At 43.2% G+C, this 14415-nt stretch overlaps 1 protein-coding gene across 1 annotated transcript in view; it reads left to right on the top strand.

Moving 5' to 3' along the window:
• The window catches only part of LOC147747113 (vitamin D3 hydroxylase-associated protein-like), a 639379-nt gene that overhangs the window by 446876 nt on the left and 178088 nt on the right, over positions 1 to 14415 (top strand). Inside the window, exon 7 of the mRNA XM_086952364.1 lies at positions 9212 to 9336. Within this exon, the coding sequence (XP_086808490.1) occupies positions 9212 to 9336 (125 nt within the window). The remainder of the gene's footprint in view (positions 1 to 9211; positions 9337 to 14415) is intronic.

A 14415-nucleotide genomic window follows, 5' to 3' on the forward strand; every position in this document is an offset into this window, starting at 1 on the left:
AAATTCCTTAATCAAACCTTGCAGTTCGGCTGTTACATAAGGGCCACGCTGGTCTACAGGTATCCGTACTGGTCAACCACTCTGTCCCTGGCTGTCCTAGCTGTAAGACATTCCTGTTGCTTCATCTATATCATAGTCATCATGGTAGTTCTGCTCATCACGGAGGTCATCAAAGTAATTATCAGAACAACCAAAATGAGACTGCAGTGTTCTGAGCTTTATCAGCCCCACCAGCTCCACTACCCCGTCCATGAGAACCTCCTCCTCTAGGGACCACCACCTTTTACAAAAGCACGGAACACTCCCTACACCAGTGACCCTTACAAATTGCACACTGATTTGGCCCCAAAAACATCATATTCAGCTGCCTACTAGCGTGTGGCAGGACCACCACGTCCTCTACCATTACCCCTAAATGCTTGCTGTAACAGCACCTTCGTCTCCATTTCCTTATACTTTTTATCTGTCTTGTTCTTCTCTTGATTACGGTGTTCGTAATACTGAGCCATATTCAGAATAACAGAGGAAAAGAAGTGGAGCAAGTACTCTCAGACACCTGAAAATGAGTCACAATTTTAGGAAGAAGATTATAAACAAAGCTGTCAACAAACAAACAAACAAACAAACTCCTCCCTCAACAGACATCCTGTCAACTTTAGTCTAAAAATGTATCTTCATACTGGTGAAGAAATCAGACACACTCTCATCCTTCTTCTGTCAACAAGCTGTCAATTTGTCCCAACTTACTTTCTTTGGCAGAATAAGAGAATGCATATACATGATAATGCGACCTGGCAAGGCAAGTATGTCGGCTCAGGGCTTATAACCTGACTTTCATTCTTGATCCCATCCTTTAATCCCATCCCAAGTACCTCCCAGATCTGTAATATGGTCTTGAGTATGAACCTGTCTCCAAATATCAACCGTAACAAGAAGACCACAGAACAGTTCAATGTCAGCAAGAGTCATTACAGCCAAAGAGGCAGCTTCAGTCAATTCTTTATAATAAGCAATATGATTTTTCATAGGATCGGGCAAATGAATGTTCAGGAATAAAACATCACTTATTTTCCACGGAATATAAACCAATTGCTCCTGGAAATGGGCCGCTACACCTGCACAAGTAACATTACCTCACTGATCCATAACTCTGGTATCTCTGGGTGATATATGGGATGAACTTCCCACATCGGAAACTGGGATACCGGAGTGGGACTCTTGTCATGCAACCTACCCCTACAGTCAACTAATATCGTGAAACTCCCAAAAACGTTGCCAGGCTAGATACCACTAGCATATACACAGTCTTTCATATCAAACATAATTTGTGGTGCATCATCACTACAATGTGGCTGCCAAAGATTAATTAACATAGCAGACATATGCTTAAGGGCATGCTGTTGTACAAAGTGTTCATAATCTTTTATCACGCTCCAAACATCCTCCACACTATACATGGGATTATGATTCCATTGCTCAGGCTGATTGGCTACTACCTTCTTCTCTACGTTTTCCACCTCAGATTGAACAAATTGACCCATGCGCTCCTTAAATTTCAAATCTATATCCTCAAATCCACGAACCGGCGTTTCACTACCTAAAGATACCAGGGGAAGGAAAACCAGAGAACAAGAAGTGACAGAAGTAACAGGTACAATTGTCGCTGGTGCTTTTACCGAAAGGGAGAGAGCGGAAGAGAATACAGGAGTCAAAACAGCAGGTGTGCTAATACCCACTGTTGCCAAGGATGGCAAGGACAAAAAAGAAACAGGAAGTGCTGTTGCTAAAAGCACCAACTGTAGACACAGGTGCAATTGAAACAGATGTGGCAGGCTGTGGTGACTGTGAGGGAACAGCAGGATATATCCTTTGTGGGGCAAACAGAGGTAGGGGTCAAGTATCTAGCAATTCTTCCACAAAAGTATCATTTTCTTCTTGGGCCAAGTAAGATCTATCAATTTGCAACCAAAACCTTCTATCTGCACATTCAACTCCTGTCTCCTGTTTTTCTTTGTCATATGCTACAGCTTTCTGACTCAATGTCTGCCTTCTCTCCTTTCGTGCATCCTTTTCCATTTTCAATCGTCTATTTAGTTACATTCTGCCATGTTCTGAGAGAATCAAACATATACGGTCTACTTCATTTCTTAAATAACTGTTCCTGTGAGAACCCAATTTTTTGTTCATCAAATGTTCCCATCAACGGCCACTGCAATTCAGCATTGTCTTTCATAAATGTGTGCCATAATGTACTAAACATAATAGGGCCAAGGCTATGCTTCACATACATCTCAAAATTAGGAGTGCCTTCTGGGGGCGCCGGCTAAACTTCTTCCAATCGAGCATCTGCAGACCAACAGCGACAGCACAAAGAAAACAGTTTACTGATACCAGGCATTCTCAAAAGAACACAAGTTCACTATTTATGCTTGGCAAAGCAAATGCAAATTCTTTTATCCCAAAGACGGTCCTCAGACTGAACGAAATTCAAACCAAAATGGTTCCATATCCACAAAGAACCTAAACAAACTCACCTGATATATGCAGGTCAAACAAGCTAATTCTGCGCTGCTGACTCTTCAGAACAAACGGTCAGATCCAATGGTTTTCTCCTTTAGGACTCCAAGCGAGATGACTGCTGGGCAAGTCACCATTTGGAGGGACAGAAGGGGCAGCTGCAAGCAATCAATTCTCCTCCCACAGGGATCCGTGAACCGTCAGTCCCACCTGGCGATGGCCTCGACCTCTCCCCTGTCGGCAGAAGGGGATGGGTCACTCACCCGAAGGAGTTCCTGTTCAGGTGCCAACTGAAGGAAGTGACCTGATTCAGGTCACTCGTGTCTCTACTGACCACCTCTCAGCCTTCCATACAAATGAAGAGTCGGTCAGACTGTAGAAAATACGAAGCAATAATTATTTATTTAAAGTGCACTCAGCGCGGAGCCCAGTCTGTCCAGTCGCTATGAGTGCTGCAGAGGGACTAACTTCAGCTAGCAAAAAGATACATTACAAACATTTAAAAATCAATAAAGGCACGCCCACTGTGTAATTTTCCAAGCAGATGCAGCAAAACCGTGAAGTATAGAAAATAAGCTTCAATTCGGAGGCCAGGCACACACTATCTACCAATCAAGGTAGCTCTGCCCCTGCCCACCACTAAACAGGTGGGAGAAGGCCCCTATCAGCAGGGAAAGGTATGCACTAATAAGAACAGTGTATTTATTCGTGAAGCAAAACTTAGCCTTGAACAAACACAACTCAACAGAGGCCTTTTCTCGGAAATAACAAAGAATATGTTTTGATTATAACTCAAAAGGAGCAGACAAAGAAAATGGTGCAGCGAATGCGAACATACATAGAACAATGCGCAAACATGAATTTTCTATTCTGACAATTTAATGTTCACTGCTTCTGCCGGGGCAGTGCCCCATGATGCCATGTCAGGGCTTTACATAGGTATTTCTGGTTACCTCTGGTGCCCCAAAAATGAGCTTAGACACCACCTATCATGTTAATTAATGTTCTAAGGGGCTACTGGAAGTGCAGCAGTCACCCAGCAACTTTAAAAAAGTGTGTTGTTAGACCTGCCAGTCTTAGGGTGATCTTCCCACAATTTGTTTTGCCTTCCTCTTCATTTTTGCTGATCTCCTTTTTGCTGGCCTTAGGACTCTGCATTCATTACCACTGTTAACCAATATCTATTTGCATGTGCTCACTCCAAAAAACATGGTAACATTAGCTGATCCCCAATTGACATATTTCATTTGCTTGTAATTCCTTAGTAAATGGACCCTACATGTGCCCATGGCCTGTAAATTAAATGCTACCAGTGGGGCTGCAGCACTTGATTGTGCCACCCACTTAAGTAGACATTTGACCTTGTCCCATACCTGCATGTGTGTATGCAGATTTGTAACTGCCATTAAGACCTGGCAAAAGTAAACTTTGGACAGGCCCGAACCTTCAGTTTAAATATGCATAGGTCACCCCTAGGATAGTCCCTGGACAGCCTAGAGGGCAGGGTTCAGTGTATTTAAAAAGTAGAGCATGTAATTTTAAGTTTTATAAGTCCTGATGGTGAGCCAAATCTAAATTAATTTTTCACTACTGCAAGGCCCATCTCTCCCATAGGATAACATTGGAGTTGCATTTTTACATTTATTAAACTGTAATTTCCAAATGGGAAAAGCTAACCAGTGCATGTCCCTGGAATAGTAATGAAAAATCCTAACTTATGGTGAAGTCTGATTTTATATTACAATTTTGAAAATGCCACTTTTAGAAAGTTGTTGCTTTCCTACTTTACCATTTAGTGCCTATAGCCTGTCCCTGGGTCACATAAGAGGGTGCAGTTGACAGCTGGTTTCTGGGTATTCCTCCATGCCATCCACACGCTTAGGTACACCTAGATGTGCCATCACTGGTACAATGGGAGGGTGGAGCTGGACACAGCCCCACTTGCACCTGAATCGGTTGTATCTAACCCTGGGCCATGAACTCCACTCCGTTTGCAGAGTTTTCTGCGTTGCGCAGAGCTCATCGTTTTTTTCCTCGCTCATCAACATCAAGTTGGCGAACGCGACAGAGGAAACCCCACCTCCCGGGAAGATTTTTCCTCATTCGCGATCATCAATGTCAAGTTGGCGAGCGTGGAAAATCAACCTCCCGGCTACATTTCTCACTGCGGCGGTCAGATTTCTCATTGCAAGTGGTCGAGTATGCTCGAGACTGCTCGCCTTGAGAACCCATCCATTCGTGGTGAGAAAGCTGCTGCTCATGTAAAAAAATCTTGTCAAGCAGCAGAAAGGAAGCAGAGCCCGCTTGTGCTGTGCATGGTGCCATTTTTATATGGTGGTAGAATGCGGAAAAACTCCCAGCACTGAAAATCCCACGCAAACGGCAATTAGCTAACACACTCTGCAGCTTGCGGTGCACCATGTAGCGCAGCAGAGGTTTTTTTGCACGTCACCAAACTCCGCGAACTCCATCCAGGCTTAATCAAAATGATAAAGTAAATATTCACTCCATCCTTAAAGTCAACCTTCGATTATAGTGTGAAGTGAATTAAGAAGTGAGTGTTATTTAAAAAGCAGGAATGAAGTGAGGCGTGCAAAAAGATTTAGGATCAATATGTAAAAAAGATTCTTAATTTTTAAATAAATGTCAAGTGTGTTGGTCATTAAACAATAAAAAATGAATGTAGATCTACTTTATTTAAAAGTACTGATCTCAAAACAGTGATATTCACTATGAATGGGGAGTAAAGTGTTCGAAACAAACATTTGTGAGTCTGTATAGAGCACAGAACGATTAATTTGTGCAGCAGGATCCCAATTCCATTTGACAGAAAGATGAAAGGATCACTGAGAAAAAAGTGATGAATGCAATGCTTGAATCCATCCTAGTCACTGGTACTTTACTCTGGGCCACATACCAGTCCATAAAATTCCCTTGCTGTGACACTTTAGGCAGGGCTCAATCTAATGCAAATGAACCTTGGTCCTGCTCCGATAGGAACTGTCCCGCTTGAAGTGGCAAGTATAGCCCCCTTTGAACAGAATCAAATGCATCCCTCTAGAAAAGTGTTGTCCTTGTTAATACAAACTAATATTTTGGGGCAAATCTTTTCTCAGTTAATCAATTATTTCTCTTAGTCCAAGACATGAGCCAGGATGTTAGCTTCCACCCTTTTCACTAACAAATATCAATATCAGTCCAATTTAAAGTTATTATTATATTCAACGCCATGGTGTGCATAGTTTATTATTCCATATGTTTCAGAATTGTATACAGAGTTGTTGCTAATAAAGGAAATAACAGAGAAGCACTGGGTGATATGGAGATATCACTTCTGGGAGGACTAAATTCAATGGAGAATTTCAATCAATCAATCAACCAGGGAATTTATAGAGAACACTACTTACTCATGAGGGTCTCAAGGCGCTGGGGGGGGCGTTGATTCGGGCAGCACCAGTCGTTCAAAAAGCCAGGTCTTAAGGGTCTTTCTGAATGCTTGCAGTGTGGGGCTTTGTTTGATGCAGAGGGGGGGTTCGTTCCGGGTCTTGGCCACGATGTAGGAGAAGAATCTGCCTCCTGTTCTGGCTATATGGATTCCCTGATTTCGGCCAAGGCCTGGTCAGCTGAGCGGAGGTTTCTCTTGGGGGCATAGGAAGAGATTCATTTGTTGAGGTATTGGTGTCTGGTGTTGTGGAGAGCTTTGTAGGAGTGTGTAAGTAGATTGAAGCTCCCTCTTTTTTTGAAGGGGAGCCAGTGGAGTTCTCGTGGGTGCTGGGTGGTGTGGTCTCATCCTGGGATGCTGAGATCGAGTCTGGCTGCGGCATTCTCGATGGTCTGGAGTTTGTGGAGTAGAGATGTGTAGTAGGGTTTACCTTTAGTCCAGCCTGCTGGTGACGAGTGCGTGGATGAGGGTCTTCCTGGATTCAGGGGGATACGATTGAAGGTTTTTGCTCAGTATGCAGATGGTGAAAGTCGTCTTCTTGCTCAGGATCTCAAGAAATCACAAACAACATTTGCATTAAATACAAATGCTGCATTGACCAATAATATGGGTAATTTCCAATACACATGCTGTGGAGCTGCCCCCATACTGGAGCATATTGGAGCTCAGTGGCCAACCAACAGCACACCTACACAGGGTGCGAGTTACCCTTCACCTGGCCAGTATACCTACTGCACAAGTTCCGGACAACAGCGGCCACCAAAGTGACTTCCAGGTTTTTCGACCTGGGAATAGTAGGAGCTAAGAGACTACTCACAAAAAAATGGAAAGCAACAGATGCACAACATGTGCAGGCATTGTGGCATTCCATGCTTGCATGGGCTAAAGCAGAGGGTATTGCTGCCAGGTGAGAGGAAACGTTGGGTTTAAGACAAACCCCCATAGCTGCACAATGGAACACATGCTTAGCCGAACTACAACAACACACCAACAAGAACTCTGAGGACCCCACAAACCAAGAAACACACTGGTTATAACCGGGCGCAGGCGTAGCACGTGCACAAGTTCCATATTCACACATTAGTCAATAAATGCCTGTCATGATACATACTGAACAACATGTCACTGCGGGGTATAAGGGAGGCAGGTGTTAACAGAACAGCTAGACAGGAGTACGTACATAGAGAGGTGGGGGGCTGCGGGAGAGTTAATTTTTCTTTTCATTAAAGATTGTTTTACGCTTTTCGGATACTCGCTAACACCGAAAGAATTATGCTTTAATTTTTAGTTGGCTGTACACATACCTATAAGCGCTGATCTGTAAACGTAATAACTCATGAACAAAAAATAATAGTTATGCAAATTGATGATCTCAATACTAAAGTGGATGTTATGGTAACAAACTCCAGACACAGAGACTACGCTGTTCACTATAATCCAGTGCTACATGAATGTTCAGTTGAGCTGTTGACATGTTTTTTCCTGCATTTGTAATTACTGTGACATCATGTAAACATGTAACTACAGTCAAAAATGTAATAAAAAGAGATTTTATTAAAAAAAAATATGGGTAATTTCCAGATATTGGCACTGTCAGTAAATCATTGGAGCCGGAACGTATCCCAAGCTGTACATTTTTTTACCATAATAATTTTACTATTATGTCCTATATATCTGGAGGCAGTTAGAGGTATTGTGGATGCAGGAGGCTGCACTGTGGTGGTCCTGCTGGACCTCAGCGCAGCCTTCGATACTGTGAACCACTCTCTCTTGCTGCACCGGCTGCGTCTTACAGGGGTTTCCGGACTGGCCTTCAAATGGCTCCACTCCTTCCTATCGGACAGATGCTTCTCCGTTTTCGAGGGAGAGGTGTCATCGAGCCAGCTGCAATTGAATCACGGCATTCCACAGGGATCATCACTCAGCCCTACGCTGTTTAATATTTATATGAGACCTTTGGCTGAGGTGGTACTTCCCTGGGGAATCCAACTTGTTACCTACGCCGATGACACGCAGCTGGTTGTTTCTTTGGTGACGGACGATGCTTTAGATCAGGGGATCAATAATTTGACCCCATGTCTCACCAAAGTCCTGGAATGGATGACCTCTTCTTTTTTAAAGTTAAATGGGGCCAAAACGGACATTATGCTTCTGGGCTATAAAGCCCCAATCAACTTGGACCCCTGGTGGCCGTATTGTCTGGGACCCCCTCCGGTACCTAAGACCCAAATAAAAAGCCTGGGGATCTGGTTGGACTCCTCACTAGGATTTCAATACCAGGCCAAGAAGGTGGCCGCGACTTGTTATGGATTGTTGAGACTCTTAAAAAAAGTTCTAGATCTCCTTCCATTCGAAGCTAGACGAATGCTGGTCCAGTCGCTGATCTTGTCGCGGCTGGACTATGCAAATGCCGTCTACATGGGGGCCCTAGTTGGTACCATAAAAATTCTGCAATCTGTGCAGAATTGTGCAGCTCGGCTGCTCATGAAAGTCCCCAAACGATGTTTGGCTAAGGCCTCACTTCGATCGCTTCATTGGCTACCCATTCAGGAAAGGATTATGTTTAAAAGCTTATGTTTGGCGCAAAAGTCCATCCATAGTGCTGGCCCATCCATTCTTGATCCCCTGTTCCGTCGCCATCAATCGGTGAGATCTCTAAGATCTAAAGAGTGTAATTTGCTGGTAGTACCTAGGGTGAAGTTGGTTCGGATGGGTGGCGGCCAGCTCTCTGTACAAGCAGCCAAAGGATGGAACAAACTCCCAGACAATATCAGGCAGGAATCCAACCATCTAGCTTTCAGGAAGCGATTAAAGACATTCTTGTTTCAATAGTGTCTTTTCTATGTCCTCTGGTCTTACAGCGCTGCGATGCTCGAGAGTAGCCTATGCGCTCTACAAGAGGGTACTCATTTATAAATGCTTTTTGGTCTTGGATTGTTATGGGAGAAATAGATTAAGATTTTTTAAATCTTAGATTCCTGCAGCTAGAAATAGTATAATGGATCAAACTAAAGTTGGTTTTACCCAAGGTCATCTATGTGGCTGTCCTTTATTGTTTCATATTTTTTTGGAAATATCTGAAATTATTTGAAAATTTAAGGCACAAAGATAGAGTATCATACACCACATCAGCATGAATAAATGTTCATTTTTATGGCAGATTTGCTCTAACTCTATTAAGATAAACAGCCTTATTCATGATTGATCATTATGCCAATAAATTAACACATTTTTTCCATCTGTCAATTTTAGCACCTACAGTGATTGGCCCCATGGCAAGAGACGTCGACAGCTTGGTCCTGTGCATGAGAGCCCTCCTCTGTGATGAAATGTTCCGCCTGGACCCAACAGTGCCTCCAATTCCCTTCAACGAGGAGGTAAAGAGAATGATGCATCTCGTTATGCAGACTCAGAAATGTTAAAGACTAAGGGGCAGATGTATCTAACGTTTTTTTTGTCGAAAACGCTGATAATCGTAAAATAGCGGCGTTTGCGACAAAAAAATCGGAAAATGCGATGTATCATTGAAATCGCATCTCAAACATGCGATTCCTTAAATGCTATGTATGAAGTATTCAAGCTTTGCGAATTTACACTAAGAAATCGCAAATTACCACCAACTTGTTGTTGGTGTTAATTTGCGAATTCTTTTACAAATACTTTTTGACATTTGTAAAGGTGCCATGTGGCACTCGTACATGCTCTTAGGGCATGTATGTGCACCATATGCGCATACAGGTAAATTTTAGGGGTGCGTTAGGGTGTCCTTAAGACACCCTTGAAATTATTCTCCATTTGCGATTAGCAAATTGCGAATCGCAAATTGAGAATAACTTCCCATTCCTTCCTATGGGCCTCCTGGCCCATAGAAATGAATGGGAAATTATTCCTTAATTGTGATTAGCAATTTGCTAATCACAATTAAGGAATTTTAAGAAATCGCTAAAAAATAGCGAACTCTTACATGCATACCATTTTGCTATTCTCAAATAGCGATTCTCAAAAAATCTCTATTTGAGAATCGCAAATAGGTATTTTGATATATCTGCCCCATAATCATTTGCTTCTTCATCAGTACTTTCTTCAAAATAGTGCTGCTGTAATTGAAAGACGAGGATTTAAATGAATTGAAGATTTCTGCCCTGTCATTTACAATTGTATGGATTGTAGGAATGGAGGTAATATGTTGATGACTAGTCTGGTTAAAGAGGTGCAAAAAATAACATTAAAGTTAGTGTGTCAATGTTAACATTTAACCTCTGTTGATGGTGAGTGAGTGAAGATGATTGTTTGACCAAGTCCAGCTGCAGGACATTAACAAAAATTCCGGAGACCATTTTATATGACTTATGAGGACATTATTCAGGCAAACAGTGTACTAGTGAATTTATATAATTGCACCTCTCGTATGACGGATTTGTGAATAGGGTATGAAGTGGACAGGTAACACTAAATATTTTAATCAATGTATTCTATCTTTCATCTGGATAGTGGAATGCCTTACTCCATGGCGTCTCCTCCAGGGCCTGAAGAAATATGACTGCATCTAGCCCATCCTGATAGAACTCCATTGGCTCCCCTTTCTATCCTAGCACCGTGTCAAAATCAGCTGCATCCTTTACAAAGTCATCACAACTAGCATTCCTGCTTATCTTGCAGATAAGCTTCCTATCTCTGGTAGCTCTTGGCACACTAGCCATCAGAACACCATCAGACTGCAGACAAAAAGTGAAAACAGAAAAACAAGACTGGAGGACTTTTCCAGATATTCCTGTATCCATCCAAATTGCCCTAGTACAGTTCCAGTTTAGGGAAGAGTTGAAGACTCATCTCTTTAAAAAACTAGCCATCACATTGCATAAACCGTTCACAACTCCGCTTTCCCTGCTATTTGATAGTTGACTGCATGCTTGTCTTGGACCATGTGCAGTTGTCCACCAAACCTTTTTTTTAGATCTATCTATCGATTTATAACCTGCTGGCGGTTGCAAGTAGGTAGTTTGTATTAATTTTCCATAAGAAAGCATTTTTTTACTTGCCCATTTCTGTGCCGCTATTTGACAAATCTTTGCAAACTTTTCCCAAAAGATTAATCTTGTGCATGGTAAGTTTTGGGGCATTCCATCAAGCAGGGGCCGAGCAAATCGGGGGAGACGGGGGATGTAAAATAAAAGTGTGTTTCCTATGTAAATTCCCATAGGACCTCTAGTAAAATCTGCAACACTGGACGGATTTACACAAGCTTTCAGTTATTTGTTGTGAATCCGTTCAGTAGTTTTTGAGAAATGTAAAAAACTAAAGTTAGAGATATCCGTAGCTGCGACAATATCACGAAAAATAACGAGCTCCTGTGAGAAAAGGCAGCGCTCTGATTGGCTGCCAACACTTTGACCAGGAAGTGTTGGCAGCTGTCTTAGGACTCGGTTTTAGTCAAGTACCACCCAAAAAGTTTTCAACAAATGAAAAGGGGGCAGAGTAAGAACAGCATGACCCCCAAGCCTCCGTCTTGGGGTTCCCAAAAGCATTTGTTTTTTTAAATTGCCATGAATTTGCAACATTCGCAAATTTGCTGCAGCATTATATTTTTAAAAACCAAGCGCTGATTCCAGCTCTTCTTTTTAAACAGGCTCCAGGTCAGGCCGGGTCCTGGGGGCATTTTATTTTAAAGGATGGGGATCACATTCCCCCCTACTAAGGCTCGTTGAACACAGGGGAACACCAATTCCATGGGGCAATTACACATTGTTTGGAAGGTCACATGGGCCCCCTGAGCCCTGGGACCACCACTTGCCCAGGGTTAATTAACAGAAAATGGGGGGCCCACGTACACCCCGGGCATCAGAGACCACCAGCCCCCAAGGTTGGCCCATTCACAAGAAAGAAAGGGGGCCATTCAATCCCTCTCATGGAGCCATACATGGCCCTTGGGACCGCTATACCCTAGAGATGGCTCCTGCTATTTCTCGGGTGTTCCCTCCCCTGGGATACAGCTGTTTGCTTCTGCTTAGCTGGAGCTCTGAAAGCTCCTGCCAAGCATAAGCAAAAACTCCAGTTCCAGCAGGTTGGAGCAGTATAAGGTCTCTCGCACGCTGGAAGGGGAGGTTTCATCTCTTTCCCTGCTCACAGACATGTGGGCAGGGAATTAGATGAAACAGAATTCTCCTGCACAGATGAAGCTGCCTTTCCAGCAGCTCCCTCCATGCAGCAGCAATGCCAGGTGTCACAGGAGGCAGGGTTCTGGCTAGGACCACGTGGGCCTTGAGGCTTCTCCCGCGGTCTTGGGTAAGAGCCCAAAAGATGAAAATAAAGAGGCAAGATAAAGGTGAGAAATGAGCAGAAATAGGCAGATTACATGTGAGGATTAAGCAGCAAGAGGCAGAATAAAAGAGAGAAACTTGCAGAAAGAGGCAGAAAGAAAATGAGAAATGATCAGCAAGAGACGGAAAAAAGGTCAGAAACGAGCAGAAAGAGGCAGAATATAGGTCAGAAACAAGAAAAAAGAGGGATGTTAAAGGTGAAAAATTAGCAGAACGAGGCAAAATAGAGGTCAGCAATGAGCAAGAGAGGGAAGATAAAGGTGAGAAACTGTCAGAAAGAGGGTGATTAAAAGTCTGCAATGAGCAGAAAGAAGCAGAATAAAGGCCAGAAATTAAAAGATAGAGACAAAAAAAGTGAAAAACGAACAGAAAGAGGCAACATAAGGGCGAGAAATGAGCAGAAAGTGACAGAGTAAAGGACAGCAACAAGCAGAAAGAGGAAAAATAAAAGTAAAAAACATCCAAAAAGAGGCAAAATAAAGGTGAGAAACGAGCAGCATGAAGCATAATAATGGTCAGGAATTAGCAGAAAGAGACATAATAATGGTCAGGAATTAGCACAAAGAGGCAAGATAAAGGTGAGAAACAAGCAGAAAGAGGTAGAATGGAGATCAGAAAGAAACAGAAAGAGGAATGATAAAGGTGAGAAATGAACACAAAGAAGCAACATAAAGGTGAGCAATGAGCAGAAAGAGGCAAAATAAAGGAGAGAAAGTGCCATGATAAAGGTCAGAAATTGGGAGATAGATCCTGAATAAAATTCAAAATTCAGCTGAAAGAGACAAAATAAAGGTCCGAAACGAGCATGCTGAGAATTTCTGAGACCTTGTCGGAGGCCAAGCCCCCTTCTCAACCACTCTGCACAGGGTCCTCCTGGAGAACTTACTAGTCCAAGGATGAAGTCCCCTTGCCTGCTGAGGGTCGTTGGGGGCCAAGCACCCCTATTGTTGCCACAAGTAAGTCGCCCACAGCCACATTGCTGAGACATCGTCGTAGGTCCAGCACCCTTTCCCAACCACTCTCCACAGGGACCTCCTGGGATGCTACTTGTTGGGGGATGAAGTCACCTTGGCTGCTGAGGGTAGTTGGGGGCCAAGACCCCTATTGTTGCCATAAGTAGGCCCTCCACAGCAAGATTGCTGAGACTTTGTCAAATGCCCCACCCCCTTTCTCAACCACTCTGTACAGGGACATCCTGGTGCACTACTAGTTGGGATAGGAAGTCTCCATGGCTGCTGATGGTCGTTGGGGGCCAATAACCGCTACTGTTGCAAAAACTAAGCCCCCAACTGTTCTTCCTTACATATCTTTTGATGAAAACCCAATCACCTGGGTTCAGGTCGTGACCAAGATCCCTTGATGTCTGTGCAGTTGCTGCTTCAACTTGATGAGACAAGAATTAACTTCTTTCAGCCGATCCTTAACAGTCGTCGAGGACCACTTGATGACAGCCTATTCCTTTGGCAATTGTGACACTTCAAACAGCTGTCTTGCATACTCCACATTTCTTATAGGAGAACCAGATGGCATTAGGAACCCTTGCTGTAACCATAGCAGTCTGAAATCATGAACCACACCAAAGCCATACTGGCTATTAGTATAGAACGTGACTCAGATTAGTTCAAAGACTCAGCATGCTCATTTCAAGGTAAGGATTTGGCCACTTGCGTGGAATGAGATGGGACAGACTTCAAACCCTGCTCAAAGATTTCCTTAGTTGTCTCTTAAGCACGAGCCATGAACATAAAGGACTAGATCAGGATCGGACAATAGCTCATTGACAATGTCAAGCCTTTGCTTTCGTACACAGTTCAGTGACATCCAGGCAGTCATAGTCTTCAGCTTCTTCCCCATCAGCACTTGGAATAGGTAACAGGGTAGCAGGATTTAACATAGAATATCACTTCAGGGTCACATTCCCAGCGTCAAGAAGCACCTGCTCATGCCTTGTCAATCTGTTCTTTATCAACTGCTGTGTCTTGTTTCTCATCATCAGAAGCTCAACTAAGTGTGGTACATAGATACATGGTAAGCGGATGACCCATCACAATGCTCCCACATTGTTTAATACTGACACCTTTTTAGCAATGGATTTGAGACATCTGGGAAAAGCTGAAGCTACATGATCTAAAGTAGCTG

Source organism: Lissotriton vulgaris, chromosome 1_1 (genome assembly GCF_964263255.1).
Source record: "Lissotriton vulgaris chromosome 1_1, aLisVul1.2, whole genome shotgun sequence".
NCBI lineage: Eukaryota > Metazoa > Chordata > Amphibia > Caudata > Salamandridae > Lissotriton > Lissotriton vulgaris.